General features: G+C 55.6%; 3 protein-coding genes across 3 annotated transcripts; all 3 read right to left on the bottom strand.

Moving 5' to 3' along the window:
• Positions 1 to 5333: 5333 nt before the first annotated feature.
• SPSK_02416 (uncharacterized protein) lies at positions 5334 to 7004 on the bottom strand (the record flags this gene model as incomplete). Its single annotated transcript, XM_016729288.1, has 1 exon — positions 5334 to 7004. The coding sequence occupies one exon, from the start codon at positions 7002 to 7004 to the stop codon at positions 5334 to 5336; it is 1671 nt and encodes a 556-aa protein (XP_016588825.1).
• Positions 7005 to 7949: 945 nt separating this feature from the next.
• SPSK_02549 (solute carrier family 35, member F1/2) lies at positions 7950 to 9230 on the bottom strand (the record flags this gene model as incomplete). The annotated part of the gene is made up of 1 exon (XM_016729418.1): positions 7950 to 9230. The coding sequence occupies one exon, from the start codon at positions 9228 to 9230 to the stop codon at positions 7950 to 7952; it is 1281 nt and encodes a 426-aa protein (XP_016588824.1).
• Positions 9231 to 10756: 1526 nt separating this feature from the next.
• On the bottom strand, positions 10757 to 15135 carry SPSK_02150 (uncharacterized protein; the record flags this gene model as incomplete). Its single annotated transcript, XM_016729027.1, has 2 exons — positions 10757 to 15017; positions 15095 to 15135. The coding sequence occupies 2 exons, from the start codon at positions 15133 to 15135 to the stop codon at positions 10757 to 10759; spliced, it is 4302 nt and encodes a 1433-aa protein (XP_016588823.1).
• Between the last annotated feature and the right edge of the window lie 93 nt (positions 15136 to 15228).

Here is a 15228-nt window from a genome sequence, read left to right as displayed (position 1 = left end):
CGCCGGAAAATAGTAGAGTTGCAAAGCGTGGCGAGTTGGCCAGTCCGACAAGGTTAGGGGCAAAAAGGTGTTGCGTTGAATGGATGGAAATCGAGATTCTTGATAGCCGGTAGAGAAAAAGGTCCACTAAGACATAAAAAGTACTGCAGCAAAAAGATGCTACGGTCTCGACCAATGGACGAAACTGGTGTTGGACGAGAGGGATTGCAGCACAGCTGCTCTCAACAGTTCCTTTGTCCTTCTTTTTTCTGGTGTAGGACAAACTGCATTGGGAGATCTTAGGACGGTGTGCAGATAGGTAAGATAGGTAGGTTTGCGACCACGATTGTGGCCATGAAGGTGACTTTTTGGGGTTTTTGGTATGGGAAAGAGGGCCGCGAATGACGCGGGGAAAATGGAAGAAAAGCGCTTGGCGCAAGCTGTACAGGCGAGGGAGAGCGAGGTAGACAGATGAGGCAGGACAGGCCGACCGCGAAGAGGGGGGCGTACGTGTCTACACACATGTGCGCGGCGGGCGCTGCTGGCAGAAGTCGATATTGCAGAGCGTACGTATGCGGTTTTTTGCTGTTCGCGCAAGGAGACGGCTGGCGCCGCAGCGGGAACTGCCACACGGGGTAAAAAAGGGGATATACTCAGACGATGGAGAGTAGATTCGTGGAGAAAAGAAAGGGTTGAGTAATGAGCCCGTTGTCGAGACCTCAGCAGCTGCGGGAAGGTGTCGTCCAGTTGGCCAGCAACGGTTCGAACCGTACGCGGTCGTCGTTGAAATGGGGCCGAGGACAAAAAGGAGGCGACAGCGTTCGAATTGCGGCAGTCGATGTCTTGTCGAAGGGATGGTGTGGCGTGGTCGCCCGTTGACAACTTGGAAAATACCGAGAGAAGGAAAGGGAGGGAGGGCAATGGGGGGGGAGAGGGACGAGACGAGCAAAGTGAGGCGCAAAGGAAACAGAACGGACGACCCGACTCGGGAAAAGGAGGTACACACAAAAGCAGAAAACAGGCGATGCAAGAAGACGTACCCAACAAAGAACACACCGTCAACCGTCGGCGAGGGACGACAGAGTAAAGGGCGAGAAAGAGAAGGAAAGAAAACAACTGCACGCACACACAAAAGAAAGAGACGAGCCAAAAGTCGAGAAAAGGAGGCGACAAGTAAGAGTCGAGTCGTCGAGAGTCGATCGTTCCGAGGAAAATAAGAGTGAGAAGGCTTCCACGAGCACAAGTCGAAGGGAGGAAACGAGAGTCGAGGTCACGTTTTTCTTGAACTTTTCCCGTCTCGTTTCTTTAATTCTAAGCAGCCACAGAAAACACTCCCCGTTCTTTTTTTTCCTTTTCTGTATTAAATTTTGGTCCCTAAAAACCAAGACGGGAGTACGAGTAATTTCGCACGAGGAAATAGTGTCGACCCGTTTTTGTTCGAGATGACGACCGAATTGGGGGGAGTCCCTGTGCCGGTTAGAACTAGCGAGGGGGCCGTCGAAAAGTGAGCGAGCAGGGGTGTGCGGCGCGATTGAAGCACCTGTAGCGAACGCGGGATGGGGTTGCGAACGGTGCACAAGCGATGTTGGCGAGAAACACTCGAGACTGTGTGAAAGTGAGAGAATGCAAACACGAGAAGAGCAAATCCAAAAAAGGGGGGGGAGACAACAGAGTCCGTCGACAGCATACAAAGACCGAGGCAGAAATGGAAGGAACGTGGAGCACAACGAAGCGCAACAGAGAGAAGGAGCAATGGAGGCGGACGGGAGTGGGAAACTACAGATGGGACAAATGCCCCGAAATAGGGGAATTGGAAATGTGCCAAAAACCAATTAAGCATTAAAAAAAGAGTCTAAGCCAAGAATTACCGAGTAAGTGCCTCACTGTTCTCACGAAACTGCCCTGTGTTTGGCGTCTTTTTGGGTCTTCCAGCAACAGCACACGACTGGCAGGTTGTCGTTTAGGTGACCGTTTTCTGGCGGATCAGGGGAACGCCAACGCGACAGCCTGTTGGAAGGCGCGACCATCCGAAAATGGGAAGGGGGGGTTGCCCAACGAAGACACGCACAGTGGCAAGACGAAAAGAGCAGGAGCGCGTAACGAGAGATGCGTAACGAGAGATGTGGGGCAGCGTTGTCGCTGCGCTGTGCTCTCTTTTGCGTATTTCCGTGGACCCGCCAGAGGCGAGACACCAACCCAACCAGCCGGCTCTTTCTTGGGATATTTTTGTACGAAATACAGGCTGTAATTAATGCGCTGGATCGTGTACAGCCGGCTTCCAGGCAAGAACATCCACTGCCAGCCGCAAGTCCTCCCTGGCCATAGGGCTCGTTCGTCTGGAGTTTGGAGTGTGCTCCGGACCGGTTTGCAGAGATTGGGTTCTATTTTGTTTAAATTTACGAGGTAATTGACATTTTGGTTTTACTCCGTGTTGAAAGGAGGGAAAAGGGAATAAGAAGCGGGTCAACGGCAAGCAAAATCAAAGTGGGGAGTTGCGAAGAGGACGAGAGAGATGAGGTGGAGAGAATCGGGAAAGTGGATGCGTCTGAGTGGACGGGCTTTGATGGAAACGGGGAAGAAGTGAGGCAAATTTGGGGCAGCCGCCTCTGCAGGAAGTCTGCGATGGAAGGCTTCGAGATCGTTTGGAAGTATTTTAGAAGAAGCAAAGAACAACTTGGGGAGGTACGAATCGTAAGGACAGGATTTTGTTATTGAATTCACCTACGTTGACTCGCACCTTATATTTCGTATTATACTTGTAACCGTCTTTACTCTGTTCCTCGATACACTTTTGATTCTGTGTAAGATGTGTTTGATTGCCCCTTTCTGCCATTGCAATTTCACTAAACCGGCTGCTGTGTCGACGAATGCTGCACCTTGGTGAGCACGGTCAGAGCCCATGTCAGATGCCATGTGTCTGTTATCACTCCGTCCGAGAGACGGACAGGATGTTGTTGGCAAAGCAGAGGAAGGCGGGTGACGGACGTTGAAAGACGCAAACAGGATCGCCAAATGCAATGGGACATCCTATCCGATTCTTCAAATCTTCAACACCTGCGAGAAACTATTGTTTGAAGTGTCCTCCCCTCCGTCGAAAGCGCTATAATTCGTAGATTTATCAGAATTAAAGGAGTTCGAAACGGAGCCCTTTTAAAATTGGCTCCTTCCCAGAATGGTCTCATAACTGTCGGGAAGGTGAAAAACGGGCCCGGAGATGTGGGACAAGAGAGGAAAGAGGAAACTGCTGGACAGGGAACTGGGAACAGGAACAGGAACAGAAACAGAAACGTCGCATGGCGGGCCCATAACGGGGGTTGCTGGTGTGCTTGGCACGCTGTCGCTCTTTCCTGACAAGCTGCGGAGAGACGTCGCGGATTGTGAGGAAGCCGCGCCTGGACGTCGTAAACACACGATACAATATGACCGACGGCAGCCGCGCGAGGCGCTTGGTAAAGCGGGAGACAGTATGTTGTACGAACGAACATGGTAGATCTTCGTTTAGCAACGAGACACGTCTTCCTTAGTATTCTATCCAAAGCGTGTATGGGTCATCCGACCCTCCTCATGATGCATCATAAAATTGCTCTGGATTTGTGTCGTCTTCATTCATCTCTTCCTGACGGATGCCGACAGCATGGCCACAAACCGTCGGCATATTTTTGAGGTGACGGTGCCTTGAACGCTTTGCGTGGATGCCACGACATGGTGAAGCCTCGGCTGGGACGCAGAAGAGCAGTTATCTTCTCAGGCCAAGGTAGAGTTGTATTTCTGGCGGCCTAGATGACCGTAACAGGAAAGGTATGCCCAAAGCCCGGGCCGGTCACCAAAAGCAGTCGCCAAAAGCAGTAAGATGTCTTACCAACAAGTTGGACACACATCCGCATGCCGCAGGAGGCAAAGGACAGGATCGAATGTGCTGGCTGGCTGGGAGGCGTGCAGCAGTTTGTGAGTGGGAGGCGACACAAACTTGGAGCAAAGGCTGAACTTCTCCGCCGCACTTGGGAAGACGCGCACTGCCCGGCCCGGTCTCTGGCATGGCCCACCGCGGGAGCGGCCCTTTCACGTCTTTCACGTGGTCTGCACAGCATGGGACGGCTTGGAGGTTTGTGTCAACATCCGTCGAGACACTGGGAGTTTGTTTTATTTGCATATTTTACGCCGTACAGGTATGATTTTCTAAATGCAAGGTACATGAGAATCATAAGGAGCATGATATCGATTCACAGCTGCGCCAGTTGACGATTTTTAATCAAGATACATCAATAAACACCGGTTCGGCCCCTCTTGTTCCCCCTCCTCTTCACCCCCACACCATCACACCATCTCTTATTTTTTTTTAATTGGCAGTGGTCTCCAAAGATAGACACTTTCATGCCCACGCGAGAATCAATGGGACGAGTCTAGCTGTATGTCGTACAGTATGTCGTACTTTGATTGCTGTTCATTTTTACTGAAATAAGCTGAACAGAGAAATATATGAGGAAAAGGGTAAAAATAAATTCGACACAAAAAAGAAATCATATCCTTAGTAAAATGTGAAACCATACTGCTACAGTTCTCTCTGCTACCCGTCTTTGCAATCCCTTCACAGCTATCAGACGAACAAGTGACCACGACCTGCGCTGCACCATCACCTTGCACGGTTTTTTTGCAGTTGACCAGCTGCCTGTTCTTCTTCCCGTGTTCTTCCGTTATTCTTGCCTCCCATGTCCCTCTCGGCTGTTTTTCCCCGCGCCCGCGTCTTCCTTCTGTTGCCCAAAACTATTGTCCCACGTCAGATCAAACCGGAGACTTACGATGCCAGTGAAATGTGCCGTTCCTATGAAGTAAGACTGTTTCGTTAACTGTCCAAACTCCAACACCATCGTCACTCAGTTTCCCAGTTGCGGCTCTTCTTTGCCTATTCCTTTCCTTTCGCTTCCAACCCTTTTGTGAACCATAACCAATTGGGAGGGTGAAAATAATGGACAGTATTTGGGAAAGTGATGAGGCGTGAAAAAAGAAATCAAAATATATTCTGTACAATTTGCATTGAAGTTATTTCCTACTATTTCGGTACAATTTTATGTCCTTATAGGTTTCAATTCAACTTTTTATTTTTTTATTTTTTATTTTACATTTCAATTTTTTTTATATTCTCTTTTAAGAAAGGCGATAATTCACAATTAAAATTGGGTATCGAACATTAAACATATAACCACAACAATCCGGTTCAAGGCAGCCGATCAGCCCATCCCGAAGAGGAACGAAGTAGCAGGAACAATTCGCTGGCCACGGATAGGCCCACGACGACCCCTTTTAACAGGGACAACAAAGGAGCCGTAAAAACAGCAAAATACAAGAAAGCGTGCCATTTACAGCCTCGACAGGCTGTGGTAATCGGGCTCGAATGTGGGATCGTCGCCGGCGTCCAGTTGGCCCGGGGGCCGACCAGTCCCATGAGGTGTCCGAACGGCCGGCCGTGGAACCGCAGCACGGTCCGTGTTGACGACGACTTGGTCTTGGCTGCGCACACCACCGGCCCGGGGCCGCACTGTGGGCGTAGCCGCCACATTGGCGTCTGCCACGACGGCCACGTCGAACTGGCCGTGGGTCTCCAAGTACTGCCGCCCCGCGGCGCCCACCGAAAAGATGAACTCTACCGGGCCTAGGAAACCCTGTTCCTGGTCGTCGTCGTCGTCGTCGTCGTCGTAGTCGTTGTTGTTGTCGTTGTTGTTGTCGTTGTTGTCGTCTTTGTCACCGGGCTGCACGTACAGCAGCGCTTCGGCATGCAGCTCTGATTCGGGCATGCTGCGGTACATGTCCGGCCCGCCGCGGGCCATGTCGCGGGCCAAGACGGTGGCATCGCGGTACCGGCGCAGGTGTGGCGCCGTGACGAGGCCGATCTTGGTGTACCACAGCAGCTGCTTCCAGTGCGGATGGGTCCATGCGAGACATTCCATGGTGACGCGGGGGACGCGGCCGGCCGCCAGACGCTCCACGTCGCGCCACGGGATGGACAGGGTGACGACGACCACCGCGCAGACGGGGCCGCCGCGGCGCTTCATGTAGGCGGCGTCGGCCGCAGCGACGGTGTGGTCGGAGCAAAAGTACATCTTCGTTTGATGGTCCTCGTTGTCGAAGCGGACGGTGTGTGTCGTCAGAGGCCCTTCTGCCAGCGCCCGGGCATCGTGCACGTTGCCCCTGAACCCGTTGTGGGACCAATAGCGTGTGATGCCCGCCTGGTCGCGGGCCATGTAGAGCTGCATACGACTGGACTCGCTGCAGATGCGGTCTTCCGCGGCCTGGCGCGTCCAGGTGGTGGCGGCAAACGTCGGCCGGTGGTAGCCCGGGCGGGCGCGGGGAAGGACATCGTCGCTCCGATGTCCATGGGGGGCCATATTCTGTCCGGGGCCCATGGAGTTCCCCGCGGCACGACGCCGGGACACTTCCCCGACATGCTCGAGGGCCCGGTAGCGCATCAAGACGGTCTCGTCGATCCAGTGGTGGCACGACTTGGTGCGGCGCACGCGGGCGTGGTCCGGGTGCATGATGCTCTCCAGGAATTCGCTGGTGTGAGTATAGAACCTGGGGCAATTGCGCCACTCCTCGTCGCTGTGGCGGCCGTCGACGTCTAGACACGGTCCGACGGGATAGTGCGTCAAACGGGTCAAACTAAATGTGAGAAAATTGGGCCGCGGCCGTCCTGGCCCTCCCGTTACTCTGAGTTCCGAGAGCCAGCAACGGTAGATGTATGTGGCAACAGATGGTGCAATGCCGAGATACACCAGCGTTTCCTCCGAGTGAAGCTGGGCGGGGATGCGGACAAAGTCGCCTTCGTCTCGTTCCCGTTCTCGGTTGGTGAAGCGGAGGTCGAATGGCGATGGTGGAAGTGGCCGGTTCTCATACTCTTTGTTGCTGGCCACGCTGAGGCAGCGCACATGGATACGGACCATGTTCGGCTTGTCGGGGTCTTCATAAAAGAGTCCGGCGCGTTCCAACCTGTCGCGGTCGTTATTTGTCACGATGGGGGTACTCTCCTCCATTTTGAGCGCAAGGGGATGCCTGAATGAGGCTGTTTCTGTAAGAGTGTATGTTGAAATAGAAATTTGAGTGTCGAAACGGGAAACGAAAAAAGAAACGAATGTAAACGGAGCAGTGAGAAATTTGACAAGCCAAGAAGAGACAGAGAAAGAAGGGAAAGGGAAAGGGAAAGGGGATGTGGCCTCAAGAATGATCATAGTCATGCCCGGCAACATACAGGGGAACTTTGTGTACTTACTGTGCAGATATTGCTGGATATCTTACACATAACTCGGCCAACACGCACAGTATGAGCATCACGGCATCTTTCACTGGAAAAGATGTACCTTTGGCTGGGTCGAGCGAGCCTTTATACGACAGCACTTGAGCCGGCCGGCCTGATAGACGTCCGTCAGCGATAGACGGGCATCAGATTTGTCGACACAATCTACGATAATGCTTCCAGAACATTTAAAAGAGCTTTCCGTGTTTGTTAACAGTGGCCGCTGGACGATACGTGGGCGACGCATGCTTCAAGGAGTACATCAGAGGCGTGTAAGTCCGGAGCGTAGTCGGCCTAGATGACAGGTCTTAGTGGCGCATGAGGCATGGCCTTAGCAAAGTACTGTTGTTACTTGTTGACAGATTCCCCCGACGACCGTGTGGCAACATGTGCTTCCAGTCTTAGTAAGGCGACGCACAAAATTTGAATGCCTCGTAACATGCAAGTAGTTTTTCAAAGTACACGTATGTGTCTCCCCACAACCATCCTACTCTATCAAAACTGGTATAAGAAAAAGCGTTCTGTCGCACGCTGTGCTCGGGAGCATTTCTGCGCCCGTGCGTACTGCGGATACCACAGAAGCAAACGAAGTAAACCACCCGCCTCCAACAGGCATCTGTGTCAGCCGCCTACGTTCCCCCCGACCCTGCCTCGACTTGTTGGCTTGTTCGCTTCGCCGCCTCCTCTACGCCTCCGGCGGTGTCGCATCGGCGGGGGCCGCGGCCGCCTCCTGCTCAATGGCGTGCGCCTTCTTGGCCGCGTTCAGCGCCTTGAGCTTGGCCGTGCCGAAGCCGGCCACGCCGTCCTCCTGGTTCGCGCCGAGCCACGGCTTCTTGGCGTCGCCGAGCATGCTGCCGCTCAGAAAGTAGACGACCAGGCCGAGGAGAATGAGCACAAAGGCAATCGGGTACAGGTAGTAGATGGTGTACCCAAAGACGTGGATGCCAATGATGACGCCCCAGAAATTGGCTGTCAGCAGGGAAATGTCAAAGAAGGCGGCGCTGCCCATGCGCAGAATCAGCGGCGCGAGCGTGTAGAAGATGGTCAGCGCGAGCGTGTAGCCCACGAGGTAGCCAATGACGGGCCCCGTCCAGTTGGCCTGCTGGATGGACGTGCGGTCAAAGATGGCGGCCTGGACGCCGTTGATGCAGGCCCCGAAGAAGCCCAGGCAGGCCAGCACCTCGTACATGGGCTTGCGGCTGACGAACCACTCCTCAAACACGTTGCTCATGCCGTACAGGCTGGCGCCCAGCAGGCCAAACAGGTCGCCCTTGAGCTTGTCGACGGTGGGGCCGCCGTTGGAGCCCGTGATGTGGTCGGACGCCAGCAGGATGCCCATGCCGCCGCAGGCAATCAGGATGCCGAGGATCTGGAACGGCCGGTAGCGCACGCGCAGCAGCACAAACGAGATGATGACCACGCAGACAATGGACCAGAAGTTGAGCAGCTGCGCGCTCAGGATGTTCGTGTACTCGTAGGCAAGCACGGTAAAGTAGTTGCCCTCGACGTCCAGGAACGACAAGATAAAGTACTTCCACCCGTCGCGGATCAAAATCGTGTGCACAACGTAGCGCCAGCCCTTTTTGTAAAAGGTCAGCGGCACGTAGATGAGGAGCAGCAGGATGTAGTTGAAGAGCGTCTGGAAGGCCGGGATGTTGGTGCCGTTGTTGGACAGGAAGCTCGTGAACGTGTTGGTGGCCGTGATGCACAGCGAGAGCACCTGGCCAATGAGCACCACAATCCAAAAGTCCCACGTCTGCAGGTAGCTGTACCAATGCACCTTCTTGTTCTCGAGTGTCCGGAGACCCTCGCCGACGGCCAGGTCCTGGGCCACGGGCACATCGGGCCCGGCAATCGGGGCGTCGTGGTCGCCATCCGCCTCGACAGGGGCCGTGCTGTTGTTGACCACGCCGTTGTTGTCGGCGCCGGCCTCAAAGGCCTTGTTGTAGCTCTCAACCGTCGACATTCTGCAACAGGTTAGTAGGGGGAGGCACAAAACGTCACCTGGCTGGACAGAAAGACCGACCTGTGGACGAGCGACGTGGAATGTATTTTAGGACGATCGCGTTTCGTTCGTTTTGTTATTTTCGTCTTCGATTCTCTCTCTTCTCTCTCGTGCAAGTCTTTCTGCCGGGGCAGCGAGCGCAAAGACCTTCAAGTCGCTCGCTATGGCCCTAAGCCTGTCGGGATATCGTGTCGTACGTCGTCGAGTTGCGTGCGTAATGCATCGACGGGGCAGTAGCCGCAGATGCGCAAGGAGTGGCGGCAATGGGTGCAGTGAGCATGGGTTTGACGGATTGCGGACAATGGTGGACTGCGCTGTGCTGTGAAAATGTCAAACGTGGGCGCAAACGTGGAGAACGTGGGAGAGTGTGAGTCTGCTGAGGACAAGCTGAAGACAATCTTCTGTCGAGATGATGAAGACGGCGAGGATGAGAGGAGGGGACAACACAAGAGGCAGAACAAAAGTAAAAAATAAAAAAAAAGAGGCCGATAAGGAGCTAGACCGATAAAAGAAGGCCTTTTCCAATTGTCGCGGCAAAGAAGAAAAACGTGTACGGAGCTAAATCATGGCCTCGACCGGGGTCTGTCTACCAATGGCGGGCCGCAATCGTTTGCCGGAAGTCGTCGAGAGGGCTCCGTACCGATATGGTCGAGAAAAAGAACGAAGAAAATTGGCCACGCAAGGCGAATGGCGCGCGGGGCCTGGCCAGTAGCGCGTCCCAAGGCGACAAAGACCCCCACCTGGCACTGCATCTTTGCCCCCATGTGCCAATTTCTATGTGCTAATCGTGGGGAGGGCGAAGTTTTCCAACTCGTCCTCATCAATGGCAACGGGGGATTCAAGTCTCAAGTCCGGTGAGCTGAATGGAGCAGACAGAGAAAGAGGATGGAAAACAGACCGGATTCGAAGGGACGAGGCCGGGCAAAAAGCAAGCGAGGCTTGCTCCGTCGTAGAGAAGAGGACTAAGATGATAACTATAATCCACCGACCGGGGTGAATGTTCGCTTTCCGTCTGGGCGCCTGGGCAAGGCACGTTCCGCTCTTTCAGGTGCCGCGTTCGGCTGTCGCCTTTCCGTCTGCTGGGCAAACCTTATTCTCGCGATGAATATTTGCGGCCTATCAGGACGCCGCCGAAAGCAAAAGACAAATACGAAATAAGCCATCCAAATAAAAGTCAAACAATGAAATAGCAGTTTGCTCTTGGCCATCAGACATCCGCTGTAAGACCTTTTCTAAAACCAAAGAGAACATCCGAAACCGCAAATCCAAAACTGGCTCCCCAGGATACCATTGTGCCGTCTGTTCGTAGTCCTGTTGCCCCCAAAATGTCCCCTAATCTAATGATACAGTGCAAGACAACCATCTAAAAATAATATACAAAACCAGAGACCAAGGAAAAAGAACAGCGGGGAAAAAGGACGGTTAGACGCCATGGCGGCGTCATCTCATATCATACAATACAACTCGTACAAACGGAGCCGCCTCGCCTAAATAAACGTTGTCCCGAAACTGTCAACTTTGTCCGTCGGCGTGTGCCGGTCAAAGGTCAGGTGGCCCAGGGGCAGCTTCGGCGGACCCTCACCCTTGATGGCGCTGGCGCCGTTGCCGACGCCGCCACCGACGCCAATGATGCGTTCATGCAGCGCGTCGCCGTCCACGTTGTTGAGGTGGCTGGCAATATTCCAGCGCTTGTTGCCCTTGGGCGACGACAGCGGGTCGTCCGTGGACAGGGTCGAGGGCCCACGCGCTACACCGATGGGGCCGGGCGGCAGTGGTCCCAGGCCGTCCTCGTCCTCGTCCTTGTCCTTTTCGTTGTCTTCGCCCGTTTGATCCTTTTCGTCCGGCCGCAGGTGGTTGTTGCTTTCGTTTTCGTTGACACCGCCGGTGGTATCGTCACCGCCCCAGCTGTACCGACTCTCCGGACTGGCGACCTGCTTGGCGAGGGGATCATCGTTGTGCTTGTCCTCGACAGCTGCCGGTGTTTCAGGGTACGCGCCGACCATCCGCTTCTCGGGCGTTGTGTTCACCGCAGCCGCCGGGGTTTGGGGGACATCCTTGGGCGGCACCGCGGGCGGCACGTCGGGTGGCACGTCGGGTGGCATTTCGACGGAAGTGCTGGTTGCAGCGGGTTCGGGCTCAGGATTAGGAACAAGCTTCTGCTGGGGCGCCTTTTCGAGGGAGTCAAGACGGTTGGGGCGCACCCACGGCGCATCGGTCGGAAGGTTCTGCAAGCTGTCGGCGCCGTCAAACGCGTATGGTCCAAGGCCAATATCACGCGCATACACGCTGGCAGTGAATGCCGACTTGGACGTGGTCGGCGAGGCCTTGACGTCTGGGAATAGCTCGTCCTCATCCCGCTCTGCATCGTCGTCGTCGCCATGGTTGCTCACAGAGTTTGGCGTCGCAGGCGTGACGGGCGTCGCTGGCGTGGTGATTGTGGATTCGGCGGCTACGGGAGCCTCGACAACCTGCTCAACAATATTTTCGGGAGCTTTTTCGGGAGCATCCTTAGCTGCGTCCTCAGGGGCACCCTGAGGGGCATCCTCGGCGGTTTCGTCAGGTGGCAGCACGAAAACAGAAGGCAGAGGCCAGTTCGCTGTTGGTGACGGCTCCGGATCCCCAGCTGGCAGAGAAATAGGCGAGAGTGGCGGCTCCGAGTCGAGGCTGGGGCGTTGGACTTCGGTCTGAACGACCTTGTTGTTGTCTTCCTGGTTCTGTCGGGTCTCCTGGATCTTTCGGTCGGTTTGGTTCTCCTGGCCGAATCGGGCTTCGCGAACCATCTCCTGCGCATCCACAAAGTCATCATCTTGACTATGCTTGGTGTCCTCCCGAGCCAGTTTCATGCTTTCAGGTGTCTGCGGGTGGCTGAAAGTCTCCTGCTTGGCCACCACTAGTGTGCTGACACGACTTGGCTTCTCCTCCACTTCCTCGTCAGCGTCTGTGAAGTCAGACTTCGTGTCAGAGCTCTCCTTTGTCGGTGTCTCTGGCGGTGTGTCACCCATCTCGACAGACGACACCGGGCGAGCCATAGCCTTTTGCGTGACCGGGCTACTCTTCACAGATATAGGCGATGTTGCCGTTGGCGTCGCCACCTCTTCCAACGGTGCCACTTCCGGTGTTGCCGTTGGTTCTTTGGATAGGGAGGTGGTAGCGAGGATATCCTTGGTCTTGTTCAACACGGTCAGTCCGGAACCCTGTTCGCGGGCGCCCGTCGGTGAGCTGGGTGTCAAGGCCCGTGTCGTTACTGGCGACGCAGTTGTCGGCGACTGTGGGTGGAGTGGTGGGATCTGTGACACATCCCGCGACGGTAGTGGGAAGCTGTTGAGTGTCGCCATGTCAAGGCTGCCCGTAGACTGAGACTGTGGCAGATCCAGGTTGCCCCGCGGCGGGCTGCTTGTGGGCTGCGCGAGCACTGTTGTCTTTGTCGCAGTCGCTGTTGTCGGAGTCGTGCCCGTGGGATAGCTCACTGTCTCTGGCTCTTCCTGGATAGCAAAGTCCTTGACCTCGGTACCCACAGAGCTCGCGGGCCTCTCCTCGACAACCTCGGCCACATCAGGTAGCTGGCGGTCGGCCGCGGACGGGCCCTCCGACAGCGGTGAGTTGGGGAGCCGCATGGCACCGGCTATGGGTGGCAGGTTGCGCCGCTCACCGCCAGATAGCGGCGGGCCAAACGACTGGTAGCCGCCAGCTACTGGCTGGTCCAGCGGCTGGTAGGCTACGGGGTTCTCGACAACAGGGTATTGGCCAGAGCGGCTGGCTGGATACGCTCCCGCATGTTCTGGGTAGCTGTTGGGGAGATGAGGAGGGCTGCCAAGAGGGCTTCTGAGAGGACCATACTGTGATGGGTCCCGGTACGAAGGACCCGAGTCTCCTCCCATAGGCTGCGGTGCCCGTGTTCGCGGAACTGGCCCATTGCTAGCGTACCGTGGCCCGACATCACCACCAGAGCTTGAGTGGGGAATGGTATAGGGTGGGCTCCGCATGTTCCCTGGTGGGCTCCGCATAGAGGGTGGTGGGCTTCTGAACTGGTTTGGTGTCATGGAACCGCCGCGAGGCAGGTACGGAGGATGCCCTTGAGGAGACGAAGGATTTCTCATGTTGGGATAGTCTCTGGGACTCCGCGGAAGCTGTTGCATAGACTTGGTGCTGCGCAGCGCCTTGGGCGGGTTGCCGTAGGGAATTCGGCCCTGCTGGAGATCAAAATCGCTGCCAATTCGGCGCGGACCGTCGCGGCCGGCTGATGCAGGTCGAGTGGGCGGCCTGGGCATGCTAGATGACGACAATTGCCTGTCGAAACGGCCCATAGCGTACGGGCTGCTGTCGTTGCTGTTGCTGTAATACCGGTCGCGCGAGTCCAGGCCGTTGGTATAATGGCCCTGTGAGGATTGGCTGCGAGGTCCGTAGCCTGGCGAGTAGGGCTGCTGCTGGCGCCGAGTATCATAGTTGCTTTCAGTCCTGTAGCGTTGGTCATACCGAGGATCTTGGCGGGGGTCGTAACGGGGATCGTGCCGAGGGTCGTATGGGCGGTCGTTCTGATGCGTGCGCTGGGAGGGAGGGAACTGGTGAGGATGGTTTGGCCGCTGGTCGTATATATGGTGATGTTGTTGGTAATAAGGCGCGGACTGCGGGTGCTGCGGACCATTGTGCCGCGGCGGAAGGCGGCTTCCACCAGGGCTTTGCTGTTCCCCTGTCCATGACTTTTCTAGCTGGTCGATTTGCGCACCCCAGCTGCGCCGCTTGGGCACTTCAATGGCAAGATCCCTCTGCATAGCAGCATCTTTGGCCTTGCGTACGCGGGCTTCTTGGTAGCCAGGCCCGGTGGGTGTCACATCGCGGGAACGTGTGCTCAGCGGTGGCGGCACAAGGATGTCCGACTGTGGCGGAGTAGCGCGATTGGCAGCCTCGTTGATTGCTAACTGCGCTTCGTCGCCAAAGCTAGTGGATTGGTTGAGCATACCACCACTGGCCATGCCATCGGTAGATGACTTTTTGCTGCTTTGCAGAGGCCACACGGGCTCTGGTGACATGGAAGGTGGGGATTGGTTTGATACAGTGGAGGGCGGCGAGGCAGCTCTCCGTTCGTCATTTGAGGAGCCTTGGACTGACGATTCTGTCGCATCCGTATCCGTGGGTGCTGAGGATGAGGTGGACATGTTGTTATCGCTCAGGCTCTGTGAATTGTGCAAGCCTGACCGTGTTGGCGAGTTAGTGCCAGACCGCACGTCGGTGGATGCGGCCGCATTGGAAGGGCCTGCAGCTGCCCTTCCCTGTGGTGTTTGCGGCCGGTTGCCAGCTGCCGGGCCGAACTGAGCACTGAATGAGTGGCTGTGCGCCCACGGTTTCGAGCCCGGACCATGGGATGTGCTTGGCCGGACGTCGCTGTCGAGAGGCAATCGACTTGAGCTGAAAAAGCCATCATCGTTTCCACTGCTCTCGGGGCCACTCATACCAGAAAAGCTGCCGGTCCGCTGCTGAGGCGCGCCGTTGCCCGAAGTCCAGGGGCGAGACGGTGCGTGAAATGCGCCGCCACTCAGCTTTTTGGAGAAAATTCCGTGCGCGCCAGTCGGTGAATTCTGCTGTGAGTCGGGGCGAGACAACGGCGTGGCCGCGCGCTCAGGGAAAAATTCGGTGCCCGCATAGATTTGGGTCGTGGTGCCTTTGCCTCTCATATACGGGTCGTCACCGAGGAAGGCTTGGTTGAATATGTCCTTTTCTACCTCGACATCTTCTTCCTTGGCTTTTCCCTTCCTGTAAGAGTTGTGAGTGGTCAGTAAATGTATGATGCCTTCGACGAGTATATCCGGGACAGACCGCGATGGACTCACTTCTTCTTGTCAGACGCGCGCTTGAATGAAAAGATGCCCATATTTGCTGTTGAACGTGCTAATTTCTCGGGATTGACCTCTATTCAAATGTCGATTCCTGAAGATATGACCAAAATGTCCGGAAACTGGAAACG

The sequence above is a fragment of the Sporothrix schenckii genome (genome assembly GCF_000961545.1).
Source record: "Sporothrix schenckii 1099-18 chromosome Unknown Cont43, whole genome shotgun sequence".
Taxonomy (NCBI): Eukaryota; Fungi; Ascomycota; class Sordariomycetes; order Ophiostomatales; family Ophiostomataceae; genus Sporothrix; species Sporothrix schenckii.
This window is presented reverse-complemented; position numbering and strand designations above follow the sequence as displayed.